This window comes from Ranitomeya imitator, chromosome 2, assembly GCF_032444005.1.
Source record: "Ranitomeya imitator isolate aRanImi1 chromosome 2, aRanImi1.pri, whole genome shotgun sequence".
NCBI lineage: Eukaryota > Metazoa > Chordata > Amphibia > Anura > Dendrobatidae > Ranitomeya > Ranitomeya imitator.
Window position 1 is genome coordinate 276399980 of NC_091283.1, and position 26651 is coordinate 276426630.

Sequence of the window (26651 nt, forward strand, 5' to 3'; positions counted from 1 at the left end):
ATATGTCCCTACTTGGTGGTGCTGGGTAATAAAATTTGGCTTATACACGAGTATATATGATATTACTTGTCTTGAGCTACATATGTCTAATTAAGGTCCTTGGAGTGAAGCATATAAATCTGTTTCCATAATGTCCTTCCTGTTTCAGGTGAAAACTAAAGAAGTTGGAGACTTGGGACTTATCTTTCATAATGTTTAATTTCACATGAGTGCACAGATTGCCGTATTCAGATTAAATATGTTGCTTAATATAATAAGATACTTGCTAATTGCTATGTGGTCCGGAACAAGGAGGGAGGGGGAGGGTGGGGGGGTTGGATGGGTGTTGTCTTTTGTTGTATGTAGAAAAATTTATATGATTTATAAAAAAGATTTTATAAAGGGGTTAAACAATACATCATATGCAGAGCATGAAATAAACAACATTAAAACAGGAAACTTACTATGGTAATCACAGAGATGATTTGGATTAGTGAAGGAGAGCACTGCGATTGGGAACGTCCAGTGAACGGGATCGTACATACACAGATATATATCTTTCTGCATGAACCCAGATCATAATTAACCTTGACCTTTTATCAGCACCTAAGTTACACCCACACACCCCTCCTTGATGACCTCACGTGGGCCGGGTGGTGGGATGTTCTCAGCCCTTCAGGATTTTATAAAATTCCCAACATTAACAAAAGTTTCACTCCTGAAGACTGAAGAAGTTCAAGATCGCCGCTATGTTTTTTATCGCAATTTTACCTTTCCATATAGATAGTAAACATGACTTGGCTGGAGTCAGCGATCTGACCACTACTGATTTGGGGCTTATAGGCAGGTATTACTGTATGGATTTTAATGTTTTTTTTATAACAGTGTCTTATAGTTAAAAAACTATGGTAAGTTGTAAAGTAATCTCCCGTTCTCATTCAATTATACGACTGTCTGTTATATCTTTTTGTACAATTTGTCAATAACATATATTGTTTCTCCCAGTCTGAGTTATTTTTGACGGTCAATAAAATATGATTTTCCAGTAATTCATTTTTCACACTCCAGGTATGGTAATTGATTTTCTCTGTGTGGCATTTTCCAGCAGTGTCGGCACCTGCCTTCCCGGGGTTCATGTGAGGTTGTTTCATCATGTGAAACCTACCCCCAAATCAGCACTGGCGTCACCATCCCCCACCTTCGGACAAATCGAAAATCATGAGTTTGTCAGAAAGCAGCCGCAGCCCTGGCTGCCAGTTGATATTCAATACATCCAAAGACGGGGACAGTACAGCCAGCACTGATTGAGAGCAGGGCTTATGTGATGTAACAACCTCACGTGAGCCTCGGGTATGTGAGTCCCGACACTGCTGAAACAGCGCTGGCACGGAAGCGGAGATGAGCGTATTAATTTTAACGAGGCCAAGCATGAGGAATCACAAGGAGTTGTTGTCAGTTAAATCATTTCCAACAGTCTGAACATAAAAAAGCTTCTCCTCTGTGTGAGTTCTCCGATGTGTATCAAGAGTCGATTTTGCTGCAAAAGATTTCCCACATTCTGAACATAAAAATGGCTTCACACCTGTGTGAGTTCTCTGATGTGAATCAAGATTTGATTTAGCTGCAAAAGATTTCCCACATTCTAAACATACAAATGGTTTCACCCCTGTGTGAGTTCTTTGGTGTCTATCAAGATGCGTTTTCCGGTTAAAACATTTCCCACATTCTGAACATGAAAAAGGCTTCTCTCCTGTGTGGGTTCGCTGATGTTCGATAAGCCATGATTTTACTGTAAAACATTTTCCACATTCTAAACATGAAAAAGGCTTCTCCCCTGTGTGAGTTCTCTGATGTTTGATAAGATGTGATGTATCTGTAAAACATTTCCCACATTCTGAACATGAAAATGGCTTCTCCCCTGTGTGAGTTCTCTGGTGAATAACCAAACTGTATTTTTTGTTAAAAGATTTCCCACATTCTGAACATGAAAATGGCTTCTCCCCTGTGTGAATTCTTTGGTGATCAACCAGATTTGATTTCTTGTTAAAACATTTCCCACACTTGGAACAAGAATAGTTATTCTCTACTGTATGATTTTTTTGATGTTTAAGAAAAGATTTTTCAAAAGGAAAACTATTTCCATATTCTAAACCTGAAAATGAATTTTTTGCTTTATGAGCAGTTAGTTTTTTAATGCTTATTTTGTGACTTAGATTTTCCTTAGTAGTGTGTAATGAATCAGAAGATATGACCTGTTTGAAAGGATCAGATGAGACATCATCACTGTGAAGGGATGATGGTATATCTGGAGTAATGGCAGTCACTTTAATTGTATCCTGTGGAATCTCAAGATCATCTGATTTAAAAATTGAAGATGTTGGCTGTCCCTCTGATCTGGTACAGTCATCTGCCAAGAACAAAATCAATTATTAATTTTGAATAAAATATCCTTGACTTATATTTTTGAACATTTCTACTTAAATTGTCTGTAAAAATAGCAAATTATTATTATTTATTTTTATAGCACCATTAATTCCATGGTGCGGTTGCATCAAAATACAAATATCACTAACAGTAAACAAAACTAACAATGGCAGACTGGTACAGAGAGGAGAGGACCCTGCCCTTGCGGGCTTACATTCTACAGGATTATGAGGAAGGTGACAGTAGGTAGGGGGTTGCAGTAGCTCCGATGGTGTTGAGGTGGCCGTGTGGTCACTACAGGTTGTAAGCTTTTATGAAGAGATGGGTTTCAGGTTTTGTTTGAAGGATCCAAATGTGGTGGATAACCGGACCTATTGGGGCACAGAATTCCAGATGATGGGGGATATTCTTGAGAAGTCTTGGAGGCGATTGGGTGAGGAGCAAATAAGAGTGGAGGAGAGAAGGAGGTCTTGGGAGGACCGGAGATTACGTGAGGGCAGATATTGAGAGATTAGTTCAGAAATATACGAAGGAGTAAGGTTATGGATGGCTTTGTAGGTCAGTGTTAGTAGTTTAAACTGGATATGCTGAGAAATTGAGAGCCAGTGAAGGGATTTGCAAAGAGGGGAAGCAGGAATGTACAAAGGAGATTAATTAGTCGGGCAGCAGAGATGAGGACGTGCGAGTGTGTTAGAAGGTAAGCCACAAAGGAGGATGTTGCAGTAGTCGAGGCCGGAGAGGATTAGGGCATGCAAAAGCATTTTGGTAGAGTGAGGGTTGAGGAAAGGACGGATTCTGGAGGCAACAGGAGGTGGCGAGAGATTGGATATGCGGTTTGAAGGACAGGGCAGAGTCAAGGGTTACTCTGAGGCAGTGGATTACCGGGACAGGGGAAAGTGTGAATTCATTTATTGTGATAGATAGATCAGGTAGGAAAGGTGTGTTAGATGGAGGAAAAATAATTAGTTCAGATTTGTCCACAATGAGTTTGAGAAAGCGAGAGGAGAAGGAGGATATGGCTGATAGACTCTCTGGGATTCTGGAAAGCAGAGAGGTGACATCAGGGCCAGAGAGGTAGATCTGAGTGTCAATAGCATATGGATGGAACAGGAAGCCATATGACTTTATGAGTTGCCCCAGGCCAAGGGTATAGATTGAGAAAAGAAAGGGTCCTAGGACAGACCCTTGAGGGACACCAACAGAGAGGGGGCGAGATGAAGAGGTAGTATGGGAGTTGGAAATGCTAAATGTGCAGTTGGTAAGGTATGAGGAGATCCAGGATAGGGCAAGGTCTTTGACACCAAAGGAAGAGAGGATCTGTAGTAGGAGGCAGTGGTCAACTGTGTAGAAGGCAGAGGACATGTCTAGAAGGAGGAGTATAGAGCACTGTCTGTTAGCTTTGGCTGTAAGCAAGTCTTAAGTTTGGACAGGGCAGTCTCAGTGGAATGGTGGGGATGGAAGCCAGATTGCATCTAACTCGTTCTTCGATAACCTACAAGGTGAAAGGAAAGTTCAGCATAGATGTGCTGCTCAAGGAGTTTGGAAATAAATGGGAGCAAATATATGGGGCGATAGGTGAACATAGCGCTCGGGTCAAGGGAAGGCTTTTTGAGGATAGGTGTGATTGTGGCATGTTTTAAAGCAGAGGGGATGGTACCAGAAGTTAGTTGTAGAATGAAGAGATGGGTTATGGATGGGATAAGTTGTAGTGGTGAGGTTGGGGAGGAGGTGGGATGCGGTAGAACTCTGCTATTAGAAGTGGAAGGGAAGAACAAAGACAAGAATATCTAAATAACAAAAATATTGGAGAAAGAGAAACCAATCACAAACTGAAATGTTTCTATACGAATGCACAAAACATGGGCAAAAACAAGGAGAATTGGAACTACTAACGCAGGAAAAGAAATATGTCATTGGAATCACTGAAACTTGGTGGGACTATACACGATTGGAATACAAGGCTAGAAGGATACAACTTATTTGCAAGAAGCAGACTTGATAAACAAGGAAGAGGTGTCGCATTGTATGTTAGAAAAGCGTATATCTGCATAGAGATTGGAAGCTTCAGAGACTGGGAGTTCTGTGGAAACAGTTTGGGTAAGAATACAAGGAGAGAACAACGGAATTGTAGGCATTTACTACAGGCCGCCTGTGCAAGCTGAAGATATGGATGAACTCTTTATGCATCAAATGGCCAAGCTTTCCAAAAAATATGACATAGTTGTCATGGGAGATTTTAACTATTCAGACATTTGTTGGGAATCTCTCTCAGGCAAAACTAACAGGTCAAGCAAATTCTTATCTTCTCCTGCTGACAACTTTATCTTCCAAAAGGTAGGGGACACAACAAGGGGATCTGCTACCTTGGATCTAATCCTTATAAACAGGGAGGAAATGGTTGAGGAGGTAAGAGTGGCTGGGAGCCTAGGCAGTAGCGACCATGCTATTTTAGAATTTTGGATAACTAGAGGAGAAAGAACTGTGAAGACTCAGATGTCAAAGTTAGATTTCAGGAAGGCAGATTTTAAGGGACTCAGAAAGAGAATCTGCTAGCTCTATCTGCGCTAGCAGTGACGGACCCGGAAATGCTGCAGCCCGCGTCTCGGGGTCCATCACTCAATGACGGCACATCGCTAGCGCACGCCCATTGTGGGCATGCGCTAGCGATGCGTCCGACATAGGAGTTAATGGCGGCGTTAGGGACTACGTTACCACCGCGTTATGCCGCGTTGTAACGTAGTCCGTCTAACGGACGCCATTAACGCAATGTGAACCCAGCCTGAGGATACCAGGATGGATGAACACAGAACTTAAACACATGCTAAAAAGGAAGAAAGAAATATTTATCAAATGGAAAGAGGGAGTTATATCTAAAGAAGAATATAATGCTGTATGCAGAACCTGCAGGGCACAAATGAGATTTCTAAAGCTGACAATGAATTAAGGCTTTCAAGAGATGCCAAAAGCAATAAAAAAGAATTTTAGGGATATGTCAAAAGTAAAAGAAAAGTCAAAGATGCTACAGGATGAAAATGATGAAATGGTAAGAAAGGATGTTGAGAAGGCCGAACTGAAATTGCTATTTTGCATCGATTTTCTCTCAGAAAGAAAATGTAACATCAACTGATTTTCACTGTCCTATTAAGGGAATGGAAGAATCCAGAATATCTCTAAACAGAAAGATAGTGAGGAAACATTTAGCTAACATAAATGAATTCAAGTCTTCGGGTCCAGATGAATTACACCTCAGAGTACTGAAGGAGATAGCAGAAGACATTTTTGAACCACTCTCCATAATCTTTGAAAATTCTTGGAGAACAGGAGAAGTCCCAGAAGACTGGAGATGAGCAAATATTGTTCCTATCTTCAAAAAGGGGAAGAAGGTGAGCCCAGGGAACTATAGGCCGGTGAGTCTGACTTCTATACCAGGAAAGATCTTTGAACAAAATATTAAACATGTATGTAAGTACCTGGATAAGAATTAAGTGATTAAACAGTCAGCATGAGTTTGTAACTAATAAGTCATGTCAGACTAACTTAATTTCCTTCTATGACAGAATCACTGACTGGGTGGATTAGGGAAATGCTGTAGATATAGTATATTTTGACTTCAGCAAAGCATTTGACAAAGTATCTCACACAATTCATATTGAAAAAATGACTATGTATGGAATGGGCAAGGCAACTGTTAGGTGGATTCATAACTGGCTTAGTGATCGGACCAACAGATTGGTTGTAAATGGCTGCACATCCTGTTGGAAGAATGTCTCGAATGGGGCACCACAGGGCTCTGTCCTGGGCCCTGTATTGTTCTACATCTTTATCAATGATTTAGGCCAGTTTTCTCACATACCGGAGACAGTGACACAGGTAGTGTCTATGCACATGCCTGAGTGTTTTCACGGACCGTGTGTCCGTGTGCAAAACACGGAGACATGTCCGCTTTTCTCTGGCAGCAAAGCGTCCCGCACACGGAGAACAGCGTGCACTCTCCTCCGTGTGCACGTACCGCAGCAGGAGAAACAGCACTACAGTTAAGCGCTGTCCCCTGCGTGTGGTGATGAAGCCGGCATTCATCCCTTCTGTCCTGCTCGGCTGAAAGTAGCGCTTGCAGGAGAGAAGGGATGAAAGATCAAGTTTTTTTTGTTAAAAATAAAGTTTGGGGTCACCTCCCGTGTAGCACCCCTCCCCCCCCCCCCCCCCGCACCCACCCGCTTGCAGAGAAATACTCACCCAGCTCCCGCAATGTCTCCTCTCAGCGCCGGCAGCTTGTCCTGTGTGAGCGGTCATGTGGTACCGCTCATTACAGTGATGAATATGCGGCTCCACCTACCATGGCGAGTGCTCCTTCAATGGAAATCTTCAAACAGAGGCTGGACAGACACCCGTCTGCGATGATTTAGTGAATCCTGCTTTGAGCAGGGGGTTGGACCAGATGACCCAAGAGGTCCCTTCCAACTCTAACATTCTATGATTCTAAGTGCACAAGTGGTGAGGTGTGATTTGGAGAGAAGATGAGCAAACTGGCCTTCAGTGATTTTGGAGAGGGAACTTATGTGGTTAGGGTATTGGTCTGGCATACAAAGGGGTTGTTGTGGTTGAACAATAAAGATTTGCCTTGGTTGGTCTATCTTATTTTTGAAGTGTGTGGCAAAGTACTCGGCAGAGATTAGGGAAGTCGGAGGGGGCAGTGGTGGGTGGAGGAGGGAGTTAAAAGTGTTGAACAACTGTTTGGGGTAGTGAGATAAGGCTACGTTCACATTTGCGTTGCGTTGGGCGCAACCGCGACGACGCATGCGTCATACTCCCCTATATTTAACATGGGGGCGCATGGACATGCGTTGTGCTGCGTTTTGTGACGCATGTGTTTTTTTTGCCGCAAGCGTTAGGGCGCAGAGGACGCAGCAAGTTGCATTTTTTTTGCGTCCAAAATTCGGCAAAAAAGGACGCATGTGTCGCAAAACTATGCGTTTTAGCATGCGTTTTGGTGCGTTTTTGTTTGCATTGTGCGTTGCGTATCCGACGCAACATCGCACAATGCAAATGTGAACGTAGCCCAAGGATGATATGAGTAATGTAAAGTAGGCCTGTTTAGCAGAGGTGAAAGCTGATTTGAATGCGAGAGTTGCATGGTTGAGTGTAGTGAAATCATCTTGTGAATGAGTTTTCTTCCAATGCCGTTCTGCAATTCTGGATACTTGCCGAAGCTTTTTTGTGATGTGATTATGCCAAGGTTGTCCATGGATTCATCGCACTCTGCTATGCCTATGCATGACAGGGGTGACCGAGTCAATGGCTAATGCCATTGGGTCATTTCGGGGTCCCACACGCATATACCCTGCTGTTTGCACGTTCCTGCCTGGCTCATCTTTTCTGGGCTTTCCTGCTGTGAGTGTCTTTTCTGGTACATTTGGCCATTTTTGGCCATTATTCCTTCAGTGGCTTATCAGTCATTGGTTATCATTATCAATCCTATTTGACTGATCCGTTACTCACAACGCTCATAGTATAAACCCAGGTTTTTGGGGGTTTCTTACATTTACCCTAATTGTATGGATGCTCTGTGCTGGTTCTCCAACACTGAGTTTTTTCCTCCTTATTTGGTCCCTTTTAGGGCATATTAGGGATCGTCCAAATTTTGACATGTCCGGATGATTGATATCCCAGGGTGCATTGGATAAATATTTATTAGGAGCTATATGTGTTTTATATTTTCTGCTTCAGTAATTGTGGGTCAATAACATTATATTTTATTATTTTGATGTAGTGTGCATGCCTTACAGTAGTGCATTTCTTCTTTTTGGCATCATTATTTGTTTTTATTACTGGCTTTTGCACCTCCCATGATTGTCTTTGCATAATAGTGCGCCTGGTTCCATTATTATTATTATTGGCTGATGCCAGAGTGGCATTGTAGAAACTAGTGGCAGTGTCTGTGTCGTGGAGTGAAGATAGGGAGGACAGCGGTGGAATAGAGTCAGAGAGTGTGGGAGTGTCTAGATGTGCGAGCTTTCTGCGTGGGTGCACATGTTGCTGGACATGGGTGACAGGTGTGAAGAACAGTGATGAGAAAGTGAGTAGATGGTGGTCAGAGAGAAGGAGAGGGGAGGTTGTCAAGTTAGATAGGGAGCAGAAACAGGTGAAGACCAGGTCTAATGTGTGTCTCTCTGTGTGAGTGGCTGAGGAGGACCACTGAGTAAGTCCAAAAGATGAAGTAAGGGACAGGAGTTTGGAGGCTGCAGACTTGTGGGTGTCAATGGGGATGTTGAAGTCACCCATGATGATGGTGGAAATGTCAGCAGAGAAAAAGTGAAGAAGCCAGGTGGAGAATTGGTCAATAAAAGCAGTGGTCGGGCCCGGAGGTCGGTATATGACGGCCACTTGGAGGTTGGAGGGAGAGTAGATGCAGACAGAGTGGACTTCAAAAAGGGGAGGATAAGGGAGAGTAGAGGTGGGATTGGGTTAAAGGTATAGTTGGAAGAAAGGAGAAGGCCCACTCCTCCACCATGTCTGTCACCAGGGCGAGGAGTGTGGGTGAAGTGGAGGCCGCTGTAACATAATGCAGCAGGGGAGGCTGTGTCAGAGGGTGTCAGCCATGTTTCGGTGAGGCCCAGGATTGAAAGACTACGAGACGTAAAGAGGTCGTGAATCACGTGGAGTTTATTGCAGACGGAGCGGGCAATCCAGAGTGATTCAGAGAGAGGGAGCAGAGTGGTGGGCGTCAAGGGCACGGATTTGAGGTGGGCATGATTTTGGGTGTTTATATTGGGTTGGGAGCGATAGAAGGAGGTAATAATGGGAGGTATGAGATGTGGTGGTCCAGGATTGGGAAATATGTCACCAGCAGTGAGGAGAAGCAGAGAGAGAAAGAGCAGGTGGGAGAAGGAGAGTGGGTGGCTTGTTTTGTGTTTTATTAGGAGAGATCCGAGGTTGAGGAGCAGGTCAGCGGAGGAGGTCAAGTGTGGAGGCAAGAGGGAAGGAAAGGAAGGAAAGATTATTACTTGGTTAGAGGGTGCTGGGGTTTGGGGATAGTGAAGGAGAGTGTTGTGAAAATATTGATGTACCAAGACAATGACAGTTCATAGGCTAATAGAAAACCTCATAAGATGCAAGAGTAGATTGTGGTGCTTAACTGTTGTTCACAGTGCTTCCTAAATATTGAATAAAAAGCCACCAAACTGTATTGTAGGCAAAAATAATACCAATAAAAACTCCAGTCATCTGAAAAGAGTCCCCACTCAGGTTCATCATCTGTAAGTGGAAAAACAGGTTTCCACATTATTAGTGGCTCAAAGACTTTTGAAAAGCAACATGGCTTCTACAAATCAATCTAGCAATATCATCTCTGCCAGAAAGGTGCTAGATACAAGCTTGTTCTCCTCTGGTTCAGTCCTCTGTAGTGATGGGCGAGCACTAAAATGCTCGGGTGTTCATTGATCGGGTCGAGAAAACTGGAATGCTAGGGTGCTCGACCCGAGCAACGAACCAAGTGTAAGTCTATGGGAAACTTGAGCATTTTTCCAGCGTCCCTCGGTCTTTAGAGGGACTAGAAATTGGGGAAATCGATAGGAACAGTGCTCAAATGACTCCCATTTCTGACTCCCATCACTGCTGTGAACAATGTTGTTAGAGTCTTACGCCACTTTTACAGACTCACAATAAAGCATACAAACACTAAACCAAAATGGATTTTCCTGGGAAAAATATTAAGGAACATCCTTTCCAGGGTAATGACTTGTATATAAGGCAAAATAAATAACCAAAACCAAAAATGCTCCTCCACACCTTGGACTATGTTCACAAGTAGAGCTTTTAATGCATTTTTGAACTTTAGCATTGCTTTCAACCATAACAAATGTATTCACTGGGAAATGTCATTGTAACATTTCACAACCTTAGCTGGCCATGTGGTGTGTGACACATCATCAGACACATCTCATCTTGTTTCATTTATGGAGGGACTATGAACGTCACAAAGCCAATTTTTGTAGGGCAATCAGATGGCCTTTACTATTCTTAGAGATTAATCAGCCAGCTATGCTTTGTTGTTCCCATTATTAAACAGTAGGTCTCCAATACTGTTATTGCCTATGCAGTGAGTGGCAGGGCTTCCAAAAATTAGGACGCACCCCAATACCCCTTTGACGAGACATACAGGAGGGCCTCCTAAAAACAATGTTCCCATTATTAGGAAGTGGGTCTCCAATACTGGTTGCCTATGCAGTGAATGCAAGGCCTGGCCAAAATTTAGAAGCACCATAATACCCCTTTGAAGAGACCGTACAGGAGGGCTTCCTGAAAACAATGTTCCCATTATTAGCAAGTGGGTCCCCCATACTGTTTGCCTATGCAGTGAATGCAAAGGCTGCCAAAAATTGGGAAGCACCCCAATACCCCTTGCAAGAGATGTGGAGGAGGGCTTCATAAAACAATGTTCTGTAGTGTGGCTAAGGGTCGCATAGTCGATGGGAGGTATGTATCACAGAGATGACTTGTCTCTGATGTAGGCCGGAGTGTTTCTCTAGTGCATGAAAGCACCAAGAGGTTCATTAGTTGCACCTGGGTCCAGGTAGCTATGAGAGATGGGCGGGTTTGGCTACCCGCATACCTCACCCCTTTGTGTGGTTACAGCCTATATAATGGAGGCAGGGGTGGACACTAACAGCCTGGGGCCCCTGTGCAAGAAATGTGTCTGGGCCCCCCTCCCTGCCCGGTATGCTGCGTAGGCCGGCGTCAGATGAGCGTATGGCATCGGATGCGATATGCTAATGACCCCCGTCTCCTGCTCTGCTGCGAGCAGGAGCCCGGTGTCATGCGTCTGTGCTCCGAGCCTCTCGCACAGAGAGAATCGGAGCACAGCTGCGGAGGAGGCGGAGAAATGACTTTCTCCATCTCCTCCATTGCCGGGGTCAGCGTATATCGCACAGCACTCGGATGATATCTGAGTGATGTGCGTTGTCTCACTCACACCTATAGGCTTATATGGGTGCGAGTGAGCCGAGACTCGGCCGAGTATCCGTGACAATCGCAGCATGCTGCGATTTCACTCCCACACTGAAAACGGCTGAGAAAAAATATGGTGATGGGAGCTGCCCCATAGAGGAATACTGGTCCGAGTGCTATGCAATTATTTTATCGCATAGCATTCATCTGTAATCTACGGTAGTGTGACTCAAGGCAGATTTCCCTCATTATCCACCTGCAAGCAGGGCACTACATAGCAATCACAGGGCCACATAGCAAAAGTTCTATTTGGGCCTCCCCATAGCTCTAAAAAATACAGTTAGGTCCAAATATATTTGGACAGAGACAACATTTTTCTAATTTTGGTTATAGACATTACCACAATGAATTTTAAACAAAACAATTCAGATGCAGTTGAAGTTCAGACTTTCAGCTTTCATTTGAAGGTATCCACATTAAAATTGGATGAAGGGTTTAGGAGTTTCAGCTCCTTAACATGTGCCACCCTGTTTTTAAAGGGACCTAAAGTATTTGGACAGATTCAATAATTTTATATAAAATGTTCATTTCTAGTACTTGGTTGAAAACCCTTTGTTGGCAATGACTGCCTGAAGTCTTGAACTCATGGACATCACAAGACTCTGTTTCCTCCTTTTTGATGCTCGGCCAGGCCTTCCTGCGGTGGCTTTCAGTTGCTTGTTGTTTGCGGGCCCTTCTGTCTGGTTTAGTCTGTGTTAGAATCGGGCCACCATCTAATATAAATATATATATTGTAACGTTGTACCCGCTCAGGTGCGTAGGAGGAAACAGGAGGCACATTCTCTTTAATGTCCATGTGGGTTTATTTGCTCCATAAACCAGCAAGACAGGAACAGAAAGGAAAACAGTCCGTACATCAGGCCGACATAGCATAAAAGTCCATAGAAAGGCTCTGCTCTTCTCAGGCCTGTGGGCACACAGGCTGTGCTATGTCCAGTACGTAGGCTCTCCAGCCTAAATATGGTCTCTGTGTGCTGTTCAGGACGTCTGTCCCCACTTGGAACCGTCCAACACACAGGCCACTCTGCAGTGTCCAGCCAGGACACATGGAAGTCTGTCCACATTGACAGACTCCCAAACACTCTCACCACATGGGCTACACACACCTCTTTACATAAGTGTAACCACACCCAGATACCTGTCACATGGCCAGTCAGGTGAGTGTGACATCACCACAGGTCCTTCAACACAAAACCATCTTAGGTATTCAAACACGCCTCTTAGGGTGGGTTTGTAGGTGACTGAACCCACCCATCTCTCCAGTCACCTGGAAGCCTACCCAATGTAAACAAATCTCTCAGCAGTAGATCTGCTTGAGCAAAACATACCCAGGCTTCCATCACAGGGCCACCCACCTCTGCGATACATACCGTCCATTAATCACATGACCTTTAGCCACGCTACAATATATATATATATATATATATATATATATATATATATATATATATATATATATATATATATATATATATATATATATATATATATATATATATATATATATATATACACATAGTGCCTACAAGTAGTATTCGACCCCCTGCAGATTTAGCAGGTTTACACATTTGGAATTAACTTGGCATTGTGACATTTGGACTGTAGATCAGCCTGGAAGTGTGAAATGCACTGCAGTAAAAAAGAATGTTATTTCTTTCTTTTTTTTTTTTTTAAATTGTGAAAAGTCTTTTCAGAGGGTCATTTATTATTCAACCCCTCAACCCACCAGAATTCTGTTTGGTTCCCCTAAAGTATTAAGAAGTAGTTCAGGCACAAAGAACAATGAGCTTCACATGTTTGGATTAATTATCTCTTTTTCCAGCCTTTTCTGACTATTTAAGACCCTCCCCAAACTTGTGAACAGCACTCATACATGGTCAACATGGGAAAGACAAAGGAGCATTCCAAGGCCATCAGAGACAAGATCGTGGAGGGTCATAAGGCTGGCAAGGGGTACAAAACCCTTTCCAAGGAGTTGGGCCTACCTGTCTCCACTGTTGGGAGAATCATCCGGAAGTGGAAGGCTTATGGAACTACTGTTAGCCTTCCACGGCCTGGACAGCCTTTGAAAGTTTCCTCCTGTGCCGAGGCCAGGCTTGTCCGAAGAGTCAAGACTAACCCAAGGACAACAAGGAAGGAGCTCCGGGAAGATCTCATGGCAGTGGGGACATTGGTTTCAGTCAATACCATAAGTAACGTACTCCACCGCAATGGTCTCCGTTCCAGACGAGCCCGTAAGGTACCTTTACTTTCAAAGCGTCATGTCAAGGCTCGTCTACAGTTTGCTCATGATCACTTGGAGGACTCTGAGACTGACTCTGAGACTGACTGGTTCAAGGTTCTCTGGTCTGATGAGACCAAGATTGAGATCTTTGGTGCCAACCACACACGTGACGTTTGGAGACTGGATGGCACTGCATACGACCCCAAGAATACCATCCCTACAGTCAAGCATGGTGGTGGCAGCATCATGCTGTGGGGCTGTTTCTCAGCCAAGGGGCCTGGCCATCTGGTCCGCATCCATGGGAAGATGGATAGCACGGCCTACCTGGAGATTTTGGCCAAGAACCTCCGCTCCTCCATCAAGGATCTTAAGATGGGTCGTCATTTCATCTTCCAACAAGACAACAACCCAAAGCACACAGCCAAGAAAACCAAGGCCTGGTTCAAGAGGCAAAAAATCAAGGTGTTGCAGTGGCCTAGTCAGTCTCCTGACCTTAACCCAATTGAAAACTTGTGGAAGGAGCTCAAGATTAAAGTCCACATGAGACACCCAAAGAACCTAGATAACTTGGAGAAGATCTGCATGGAGGAGTGGGCCAAGATAACTCCAGAGACCTGTGCCGGCCTGATCAGGTCTTATAAAAGACGATTATTAGCTGTAATTGCAAACAAAGGTTATTCCACAAAATATTAAACCTAGGGGTTGAATAATAATTGACCCACACTTTTATGTTTAAAATTTATAAAAATTTAACTGAGCAACAAAACTTTTTGGTTTGTAAGATTTATGCATCTGTTAATAAATCCTGCTCTTGTTTGAAGTTTGAAGGCTCTAACTTATTTGCATCTTATTAAACCTGCTAAATCTGCAGGGGGTTGAATACTACGTGTAGGCACTGTATATACAGTGGGGCAAAAAAGTATTTAGTCAGTCAGCAATAGTGCAAGTTCCACCACTTAAAAAGATGAGAGGCGTCTGTAATTTACATCATAGGTAGACCTCAACTATGGGAGACAAACTGCGAAAAAAATATCCAGAAAATCACATTGTCTGTTTTTTTAACATTTTATTTGCATATTATGGTGGAAAATAAGTATTTGGTCAGAAACAAACAATCAAGATTTCTGGCTCTCACAGACCTGTAACTTCTTCTTTAAGAGTCTCCTCTTTCCTCCACTCATTACCTGTAGTAATGGCACCTGTTTAAACTTGTTATCAGTATAAAAAGACACCTGTGCACACCCTCAAACAGTCTGACTCCAAACTCCACTATGGTGAAGACCAAAGAGCTGTCAAAGGACACCAGAAACAAAATTGTAGCCCTGCACCAGGCTGGGAAGACTGAATCTGCAATAGCCAACCAGCTTGGAGTGAAGAAATCAACAGTGGGAGCAATAATTAGAAAATGGAAGACATACAAGACCACTGATAATCTCCCTCGATCTGGGGCTCCACGCAAAATCCCACCCCGTGGGGTCAGAATGATCACAAGAACGGTGAGCAAAAATCCCAGAACCACGCGGGGGGACCTAGTGAATGAACTGCAGAGAGCTGGGACCAATGTAACAAGGCCTACCATAAGTAACACACTACGCCACCATGGACTCAGATCCTGCAGTGCCAGATGTGTCCCATTGCTTAAGCCAGTACATGTCCGGGCCCGTCTGAAGTTTGCTAGAGAGCATTTGGATGATCCAGAGGAGTTTTGGGAGAATGTCCTATGGTCTGATGAAACCAAACTGGAACTGTTTGGTAGAAACACAACTTGTCGTGTTTGGAGGAAAAAGAATACTGAGTTGCATCCATCAAACACCATACCTACTGTAAAGCATGGTGGTGGAAACATCATGCTTTGGGGCTGTTTCTCTGCAAAGGGGCCAGGACGACTGATCCGGGTACATGAAAGAATGAATGGGGCCATGTATCGTGAGATTTTGAGTGCAAACCTCCTTCCATCAGCAAGGGCATTGAAGATGAAACGTGGCTGGGTCTTTCAACATGACAATGATCCAAAGCACACCGCCAGGGCAACGAAGGAGTGGCTTTGTAAGAAGCATTTCAAGGTCCTGGAGTGGCCTAGCCAGTCTCCAGATCTCAACCCTATAGAAAACCTTTGGAGGGAGTTGAAAGTCCGTGTTGCCAAGTGAAAAGCCAAAAACATCACTGCTCTAGAGGAGATCTGCATGGAGGAATGGGCCAACATACCAACAACAGTGTGTGGCAACCTTGTGAAGACTTAGAGAAAACGTTTGACCTCTGTCATTGCCAACAAAGGATATATTACAAAGTATTGAGATGAAATTTTGTTTCTGACCAAATACTTATTTTCCACCATATTATGCAAATAAAATGTTAAAAAAACAGACAATGTGATTTTCTGGATTTTTTTTTCTCAGTTTGTCTCCCATAGTTGAGGTCTACCTATGATGTAAATTACAGACGCCTCTCATCTTTTTAAGTGGTGGAACTTGCACTATTGCTGACTGACTAAATACTTTTTTGCCCCACTGTATATATGTATATACACACACACACAGTATACGGTATGTGTGGGTAATAAATATATATATATATATATATATATATATATATATATATATATATATATATATATATATATATATATATATATATATATATAATCTCTATTGATTATCATTTGGTTCTGCTGGTTTCAGCGCAGTCAGACTTGCAGCCAAGTGACAACTAGGGTCGGCTATGTCAATGAATAGAGCACTGCAGACATGGCTGACACGCTAGTTGGCACATGACAGCAAGTGCACAAAGCCTATCCTCTTGCTTATGTGATAACTGCTGAAAACGGCAGAGCCCGACCATGTACAGTGGGGCAAAAAAGTATTTAGTCAGTCAGCAATAGTGCAAGTTCCACCACTTAAAAAGATGAGAGGCGTCTGTAATTTACATCATAGGTAGACCTCAACTATGGGAGACAAACTGAGAAAAAAAAATCCAGAAAATCACATTGTCTGTTTTTTTAACATTTTATTTGCATATTATGGTGGAAAATAAGTATTTGGTCAGAAACAAAATTTCATCTCAATACTTTGCAATATATCCTTTGTTGGCAATGACAGAGGTCAAACGTTTTCTGTAAGTCTTCACAAGGTTGCCACACACTGTTGTTGGTATGTTGGCCCATTCCTCCATGCAGATCTCCTCTAGAGCAGTGATGTTTTTGGCTTTTCGCTTAGCAACACGGACTTTCAACTCCCTCCAAAGGTTTTCTATAGGGTTGAGATCTGGAGACTGGCTAGGCCACTCCAGGACCTTGAAATGCTTCTTACGAAGCCACTCCTTCGTTGCCCTGGTGGTGTGCTTTGGATCATTGTCATGTTGAAAGACCCAGCCACATTTCATCTTCAATGCCCTTGCTGATGGAAGGAGGTTTGCACTCAAAATATCACGATACATGGCCCCATTCATTCTTTCATGTACCCGGATCAGTCGTCCTGGCCCCTTTGCAGAGAAACAGCCCCAAAACATGATGCTTCCACCACCATGCTTTACAGTAGGTATGGTGTTTGATGGATGCAACTCAGTATTCTTTTTCCTCCAAACACGACAAGTTGTGTTTCTACCAAACAATTCCAGTTTGGTTTCATCAGACCATAGGACATTCTCCCAAAACTCCTCTGGATCATCCAAATGCTCTCTAGCAAACTTCAGACGGGCCCGGACATGTACTGGCTTAAGCAGTGGGACACGTCTGGCACTGCAGGATCTGAGTCCATGGTGGCGTAGTGTGTTACTTATGGTAGGCCTTGTTACATTGGTCCCAGCTCTCTGCAGTTCATTCACTAGGTCCCCCCGCGTGGTTCTGGGATTTTTGCTCACCGTTCTTGTGATTATTCTGACCCCACGGGGTGGGATTTTGCGTGGAGCCCCAGATTGAGGGAGATTATCAGTGGTCTTGTATGTCTTCCATTTTCTAATTATTGCTCCTACTGTTGATTTCTTCACTCCAAGCTGGTTGGCTATTGCAGATTCAGTCTTCCCAGCCTGGTGCAGGGCTACAATTTTGTTTCTGGTGTCCTTTGACAGCTCTTTTGTCTTCACCATAGTGGAGTTTGGAGTCAGACTGTTTGAGGGTGTGCACAGGTGTCTTTTTATACTGATAACAAGTTTAAACAGGTGCCATTACTACAGGTAATGAGTGGAGGAAAGAGGAGACTCTTAAAGAAGAAGTTACAGGTCTGTGAGAGCCAGAAATCTTGATTGTTTGTTTCTGACCAAATACTTATTTTCCACCATAATATGCAAATAAAATGTTAAAAAAAACAGACAATGTGATTTTCTGGATTTTTTTTTCTCAGTTTGTCTCCCATAGTTGAGGTCTACCTATGATGTAAATTACAGACGTCTCTCATCTTTTTAAGTGGTGGAACTTGCACTATTGCTGACTGACTAAATACTTTTTTGCCCCACTGTATATATATTACATTATATGTCTGGTATCTGTTCTATTCATTGTCTATGGAACCGATGGAAATAGCTGACCAGCTCTATAGATAATGAATAGAGCTGAGGCCGAGCATGCACAACTTTGCTCCATCTAGGATGAGCCCTGTTCTCCGAATCTCTGGGGGGCAGTGGCCAAATGCCCAGTGATCAGCAAGTTAGCCACGATCCGATGGATCACGTATGCATCGTACATACATATACCGTACATACACACAGATACTCATACATATACTGTACATACATACACTTTACATACATATACCGTACATACATACACACACCGTACATACACATACCGTACATACATACACAGATGCACATACATACGGTATACCGTACATACAACTTACATACTGTACATATACCGATATACCATACATACACACAGATACACATGCATATACCGTACATACACATACACCTTACATACATATACCGATATACCGTACATACACACATACATATACCGTACATACATACACACACCGTACATACATATACCATACATTCACAGATACACATACATATACCGTACATACATACACCTTACATACATATACCGATATACCGTACATACACACACCCACATATACCGTACATACATACACTTTAGATACATATACCACGCTGCATGTGCATACACACAGGTCTGCCACCTGCGTATTTGTACGCATAGTGGGGATGGAATTTCATAAAATCCCCCACTATGCTGTAACATCTGCCGCTGTGGATGAACGCAGTGTCCAATCCGCAGCAAATCCGCCATGTGGAAACACACCCTTATGGTCTATGTGAAAGAGATTGCAGCGGACAAAGACCAGGCTGGTGCTGTCACTAGCGGGGCACTGTGCACTGAATATGAAGATATGTCACTTTCCTTAGGTCTCCGGCTTTAGTGAAGAGTGAACGTGCCCAGATAAGGCATTATCTGAACATGCTTGTGTGCGGAGTGTTTTTGGCGTGCTTGAATAATATTTATTTTCGACTCCCCACCGCTTCCACACATGCAGGGGTTTTGCGTAACAAACAGGGAATCATTTCTGCTTGTGTTGCGGATGTCAAAAAAGCCACGAATCGTGCAGCAGCGGAGACTCGGACATATTATAAGACCACGCCGAAGATGCTCCATTAGCACTTGAGCATGCTCAGATAACGCCTTATCCAAACATGCTCGCTTATGACTATTGATCACTACTCCCAACATGGTTCATATAGAAATTGTTGTTTCTTTATTTTTTCAAAACAAAACTGTATACTTACAACGTTTCCACCAGGCAGCAAAGATCCTGTCAGCCTGGTCCACACTCGTCCTCTGCACTGAGTCTGCAGCAGCTTCCCGCTCCAAGCTGCGGACTCCAGAGCACAGACATCCCTGAGGTAACGATGCACAATTGTCACTGTGCACTCCATGTAATCTTAGACATTGCACCAGGGGATCGCCATCCCATCCCCCCTATATAGTGGATCATTTTAGTACCCGACCCTTCTCCTTCCTAACCTAGTGATCCCTCCTCAGCCCCTCTCCCCCCATTCTCATGTATCCCAGTCCTGAGGGATCACTGAGTGTGCGCACAGCAGCAGCACAGGGACTCACAAACAGAGCGGAAGCTTCAGTGACTCACAGACACTCCCCCTCCCCCTCCCTCGCTCCTCTATTCCAGCGTCTGCCGTCACCATGGCCACCGCACCAGTGACTGCCGGACAGCAGCATAATGAATACTAAAGGTACTGTCACACTAGACGATATCGCTAGCGATCCGTGACGTTGCAGCGTCCTCGCTAGCGATATCGTCCAGTGTGACAGGCAGCAGCGATCAGGCCCCTGCTGTGCTGTCGCTGGTCGGGGAAGAAAGTCCAGAACTTTATTTCGTCGCTGGACTCCCCGCAGACATCGCTGAATCTGTGTGTGTGACACCGATTCAGCGATGTCTTCACTGGTAACCAGGGTAAACATCGGGTAACTAAGCGCAGGGCCGCGCTTAGTAACCCGATGTTTACCCTGGTTACCATCGTAAAAAAACAAACAGTACATACTTACATTCAGCTGTCTGTCCCTTGCCGTCTATTTCCTGCACTGACTGCTGGCCGCAAAGTGAAAGTGAAAGCACAGCACAGCGGTGAGTCACACAGCGGTGACTCACCGCTGTGGCTGTGCTCTGCTTTCACTTTGCGGCCAGCAGTCAGTGCAGCAAACAGACGGCAAGGGACAGACAGCTGAATGTAAGTATGTACTGTTTGTTTTTTACGATGGTAACCAGGGTAAACATCGGGTTACTAAGCGCGGCCCTGCGCTTAGTTACCCGATGTTTACCCTGGTTACCGGGGACCTCGGGATCGTTGGTCGCTGGAGAGCGGTCTGTGTGACAGCTCTCCAGCGACCAAACAGCGATGCTGCAGCGATCCGGATCGTTGTCGGTATCGCTGCAGCGTCGCTAAGTGTGACGGTACCTTAACAGGTGAGGTCAGCAGGGGGGCCCCTTTGAACTTCATATCATGTGCGTGCAGCAGAGCGGCCCCCTGCTTCTCCTGTTAGCTGTCATTCACCGCCCTGCTTTCTCGGTCCTTCAAGGGCCCCCTCCTGCTCCGGGCCCCGCTGCAGTTGCACAGGTTGAACCGGCGGTATGTCCGCCCATGAATGGAGCCTGTTGTTTAGCACATAATCTGTGTATTGGGAGGTAGAAGGCCTCCTGTGTGTGTGAGGCTCCAGAACGAGCCTGAACTACTGGACATTACTCCAGCCTGTGTGCCCACAGGAGGAGCAGAGCCCTGCTATGGACATTTGTACTTTGTTTTGCTTGAGCTAAAGGTTATTTATTTTCTGTTTGTGTTTCTGGTGTTTATGAAGAAATAAACCCACATGAACCTTTTAAAGGAACATGCCTCCTGTTTTCCTTCCGTCGTACCTGAGCGAGTACAACCCCTACAATTGGTGGAGAATATAAACAGGCTTCCCAGCAGAGACATGAGACTGCTACAAGAAGGACTGCATGTCAAGTCTGTCGCAAACATCATCAGACAACATGGAGGACCTGCTGAAACACCTGGTCCAATCGCAGCAGCAGCAAGAAACCAACAGGCTGTTGTTACAACAGATCCAACAGAGCAAGCAGGACCAGCAGCTGCAAGATGCAGCTTCGGGTGACCGCCATCCGAGGCAGGACGAGCACCCAAACCCCAGGTCCGGCTGATGACGCGCTTATCAGGAAGGCGGTAAAACAGGCTTTGCAGAAAATTACTCCCAGGGATGATGTGGAGGCTGAAGAACCTGCAGTGAATTGCAGTTTTGAGGCTGAAGAACCTGCAGTGGAGAATTTCAATGTTGAAGCTGAAGAACTTGCAGTGGAGAATTGCAGTGTTGAGGCAGAAGAACCTGCAGTGGAGAATTGCAATATTGAAGCTGAAGAACCTGCAGTGGAGAATTGCATTGTTGAAGCTGAACAATGTGCAGTGGAGAACTGCATTGTTGAGGCTGATGAATCTACAATGGAGAATTGCAATGTTGAGGCTTTCCTGACAGTGTTTGAAAGGGTTGCCGAGAGGGAGAAATTCCTGCCAGAGCAGTGGGAGAAGGAGCTGGCACCATACTTGATGGGGGAACCCCAGAAAGCATACTATGATTTAGCTTTTCAGGATGCTATAGAGAATGGCAAGCTAAAAACAGATTCTTGCATGCTTGGGGGTAACAATGACTCTCAGGACACAGCGGGTTCACCATTGGGCATATCACCAGAACAAACCATCGCGCTCCTAAATGTTTGACCAGTTACACCTGGTCCAGTAGTGGCTGCAGCCAGAGTCCTCTATGCCTGAGCAGATGGTAGAACGGGTGGTGATGGACCGATTTGTGCACTCCCTGCTGAGGCCCTAACAGACTTGGGTTGCTCAGGGTGATCCCCGGAATGTCGATGAACTGGTCGGACTGGTCAAGAGATACCAGGGGATGGAAGTTCTGTGGGAAAGCAACCCACTCCATACTGGGGGTTCCAACAGGGGGTGGGGCGTCCATACTGTTTGCCTATGCAGTGAATGCAAGAACTGCCAAAACTTAAGGTACCGTCACACATAACGATATCGTTAACGATATCGTTGCTTTTTGTGACGTAGCAACGATATCGTTAACGAAATCGTTATGCGTGACAGCGACCAACGATCAGGCCCCTGCTGGGAGATCGTTGGTTGCTGGGGAATGATCAGGAGTTTATTTCGTCGCTGGATCACCCGCTGACAACGCTGAATCGGCGTGTGTGACGCCGATTCAGCGATGTCTTCACTGGTAACTAGGGTAAACATCGGGTTACTAAGCGCGCTGTTTACCCTGGTTATCATTGTAAAAGTAAAAAAAAAAAAACACTGCATACTTACATTCCTGTCACGTTCCCCAGCGTCAGCTTCCCTGCGTCCCCCAGTGTCAGCGCCGGCCGGCCGTAAAGCAGAGCACAGCGGTGATGTCACCGCTCTGCTTTCCGGCCGGCGCTTAGTAACCCGATGTTTACCCTGGTTACCCGGGGACTTCGGCATCGTTGGTCGCTGGAGAGCTGTCTGTGTGACAGCTCCCCAGCGACCACACAACGACTTACCAACGATCACGGCCAGGTCGTATTGCTGTTCATGATCGTTGGTAAATCGTTAAGTGTAACGGTACCTTTAGGACGCACCATAATTCCCCATTGAAGAGACGTACAGGAGGGCCTCCTGAAAACAATGTTCCCATTATTAGGAAGTGATTCTCACATACTGTTTGCCTATGCAGTGAATACAAGGCCTGGCAACAATTTGGAGGCACTCCAATGCCCCTTGGAAGAGACGTGGAGGAGGACCTCATAAAAAAAATGTTCGCAATTGAAAGGAGCGGGTCTCCTATACTTGTAATGCCCATGCACTAAGTGTATGGGCTGAGAACATTTACCCCTGTTGGGTATGCATGAACATACTGTATAACCATTTGTTTTTACTTTCATCAAAAACACCCTTTAAAAAAAATTATGTGGATGTTGCATCACAGACCACGGTCACCATGGTGATATGGTGGTGGAGGATGAGGAGAATGAGGAGGACAGCAGCAAGTAGAAACATCAGGAAGCGTATACCTATGTGTGGGTGTGAAGAGGCGCATGGGTGTAGACCTCCCAAAAAAAGACACTGGTTTTGAGTTTGTTACGCTGCTATCATTTGGTGGTGTTGAAAAGTCTGGCCCAATCCAGCCCTTGTTCATTTTTATAAGGCTGGAGTCACACTTGCGGATGTGATAATGCGAGAGACTCGTCCGAGTCTCTCGCATCAACACCCAGCACTGTCACCGGCACTCAAGACCGGAGCATGCAGCTGCATAGAAATACATGCTCGTACGAGCGGTGGATACCGCGTCCATCAGTCCTTCCTTTTGCGCCGGGTTTGGCCTTTTCTAAATTGACTCTCTACTAGAAGTGGGGTTTAACCCCTTTGTGACCCCAAAAAAACTTAAAATGCTCTAAGAGAGGTACATTGATGAAGGTCTAATTTTTGACTGAAACGTCTACTGTATGTACTCTCCTTATTTAATTAAATCTTCACTGCATTTCACTACGTGTGTGCCAAGTTTATCTCTAATATTGTACGGTTTGGGCACCTACTTGAGCACTACAACCTATAGTTGTGCCTACGGCTATATTTATAAAGCACATGGGCTAGGCATGGTACACATGTGAGTTCGCCTCACAGCCGCCACCAAGTTCTGGCCATTGTCACACATGACCATGCCTGGTTGTAGGTTCAGAAGGATTGCCCACAGATCTGCCTGCTCTTTCAGAGATGTCCACAACTCTTCAGCACTGTGCGGTATGTCACCTAAGGATATTAGCTTCAGCACAACTTGTTGCCACTTGGCTGAGGCAGTGCTGCAGTGCTTCCAGCTTGGGATTGATGTAGTCATTTCTGGATTGAGCCTGAATAGAAGGATGAGGTGCAGGAGCTATAGACTGTGGGGGCAACACTGATTTACCTAGAGCCAGCAATCCTCGGCGTCGGGAGGAGGTGTTCCATCCCAAGATCCGACTGGGTCCCGGCTTCCACTATGTTAACCTGTGTGCCATCAGCGAGATGAACTGTCCCTGCCCACAAGCACCTGTCCACGTGTCCGTGGTTAAGTGGACTTTCCCAGTAACTGCATTGTTGTGCGACACATACTGGGGACGGCACACCGGGAGAAAAAGTGGCGGCTAAAGACAGAGTACCGAGGGACGGCTGCCATCAGGTTGCGGAAAGCTTCAGTCTCCACAAGCCTAAAAGGCAACATTTTGAGCGCAAGCAGTTGTGAAATGTGGGAATTTAGTAGTGTTGCCTTTGGGGCATTGGCTGCGTATTTGCGCTTGTGTTCCAAGGACTGTGGTATTTACAACTGAACGCTGTGCTGGGACAAGGAAGTGCTTGCTGATGGTGCTAGTTGAGTGTGTGCAATGACAGGTGCAGGGCAGGAGGCATCTTCGCATGCACCATGGACACGGGATTGGCTTGCAAGCACAACAGCGGAAGAAGCAGTGCTGTCACCCGCAGACACTGCTCCTGGACCCTGGGGTTCGGCCCACAAAGTCAGTTGCTTTGCTGCCACATGCCTGATCATGCTGGTAGTGGTCAGGCTGGTAGTTTTGCTACACCTGCTGATGCTGGCCTGGCAGGTGGTGCAAATTACCTTTTTGGAGTCTTTAAAAAAACAGACTAGGGAAGACCTAAAAGTTGGACTGTCAACTTCCGACATGTTGGTGTTACGGGGAACGGTTGCCCGCCTTCTGTCTGCGGCCACCTCACTGCTTCTTCCTGCCTGTTAGGGTGATATGCCTCCCCCTGTGTGCTGCTGTCCTTGCTCTGCATGTCCTCCTGCCAGCTTGGGTCAGTTACTATATCATCCACCACCTCGTCTTCCACTTCCACATCCTGGTCCTCCTCCCGACTTACTGGAAATTGTGTCTCATCATCGTCCACCTCTGGGGACACTTTGCCACAATTGCCTTCATGTGACCGTGGCTGCTCAAATATTTGTGCATCGCTACATGTGTTCTCCTCTTGCCCCGCTTCAAGTGGATTGGGTGAGAGGCCTGAATCTATAAATGGAAAAGTGAACAGCTCTTCAGAGTGTTCAAGTGTGAGATTAGCTGTCTCCGGGGACTCGGAATGGTGGGAGGAAGGAGGATCAGGGTGATCATAAGAGGTGGAGAACCTCAAGGACAGTACGATCTCTTGGGAGTGGTCTCGAGCAGCATTGAGGAGCTTCTCCCAGGCCCGTTCATTCCTCAAGAAGGGTTCATCCTTCTCCCTTCCTTCTGGGATCACACCCACCGCATACCAGCGATGTTGCCCCTCCATTTCGAGGAACGTGACAACTGGTTCCAGCAATCAGCTATTCTAGCCTTCAAGGCAAGTGTTCCACCTCTACTGGCCCACTGGATGAATGAGATGTGATGAAGGGTCCTAAACTCTTCTATGGACTCCCATCTCCGCTGCCAGTTGTACGCAGCGACCTTGCCTGAGATGCCAACTGTCAGTACCTTATGGCTAGTGGGCCAGACAGCATTTTTGTAGCCCTGGCTTGCCTCGTTGTCTCTTCTGACTACCCTAGGTTCCACAGTCCGCTCACCACTTCCTTGATCCTGACACTCCCAACTGCAGTCCACAAGATCCCAGCAGTAAAGGCTGCCGCCTGGGTTATTCCTTCGTAGTTCCAGGAAAGCATTCAGCTCCTGCACACCCCTGCTGTTGCGCAAGCTTTCTCTGGCTCCAACATACCTCTGGTCACTCCCTCGGAAGCCTCACGTGGTTCCGCCATCTTTGTTACCCACTAAGCAAGTTACACTGTATGGATGACTAATTGAATCAAGAAAATGTTTCAAACACTTTTTTGGAGTGATATACATCACATAAATGGAACGCAGAGCATGTAACCCATACTCTATGGGCAAGTAATTTAATCAAACAAAAAAAATGTTACCCTTTTTGTTACCCTTTTTGGAGTGTTATATGGCACAGAAATATACCCAAGAGCACGGAATTCTCAATGGATGAGTAAGTGAATACAGAAAAAAAATTGTAACACTTTTTTGGAGTTTTATATAACAAAATGTACCACAAAGGACGTAATACACTATGAATCACAATATATGCACCTTTGCCTTCCTCATTTGAGCTGACTGCAGTGAATTGCACTATTTTGTGATTGAAATACTGTAAATCTTTTTCTTTACTAAAGATATGATTTTTTGAGTGCGACTGTTTATCATTATGTTGGCTGTGTTGGCTACTTTCACACTTCCGTCTTTATAAAGACGTTGCAATGCGTCGTTCTGTGCAAAAAACGCATCCTGCAAAGTTGCCCGCAGGATGCGTTTTTTGCACATAGACTTGTATTACTGACGCATCGCGACGTATGGACCCCCTCCTTTTTTTTTGTGCATGCGCGTCCGAAACTCCGCCCCCTCCTCCCCGGAACTCATAATGGGCAGCGAATGCGTCTGAAAATTTCATCCGCTGCCCACGTTGTGCACTATTTTGCACAACGTCCGTCGGGCCGACG

The 26651-nt window shown here is 45.1% G+C and overlaps 1 protein-coding gene across 2 annotated transcripts in view; it reads right to left on the reverse strand.

The window, feature by feature from the left end:
* Positions 1-361: 361 nt before the first annotated feature.
* Positions 362-26651, reverse strand: part of LOC138666931 (oocyte zinc finger protein XlCOF22-like) — a 43939-nt gene continuing 17649 nt past the window's right edge. For both annotated transcript variants that reach the window (XM_069755124.1, XM_069755125.1), the window contains one exon: positions 362-2386. In XM_069755124.1, coding sequence (XP_069611225.1) covers positions 1416-2386 — 971 coding nt within the window. In that variant the 3' untranslated portion in view covers positions 362-1415. The remainder of the gene's footprint in view (positions 2387-26651) is intronic.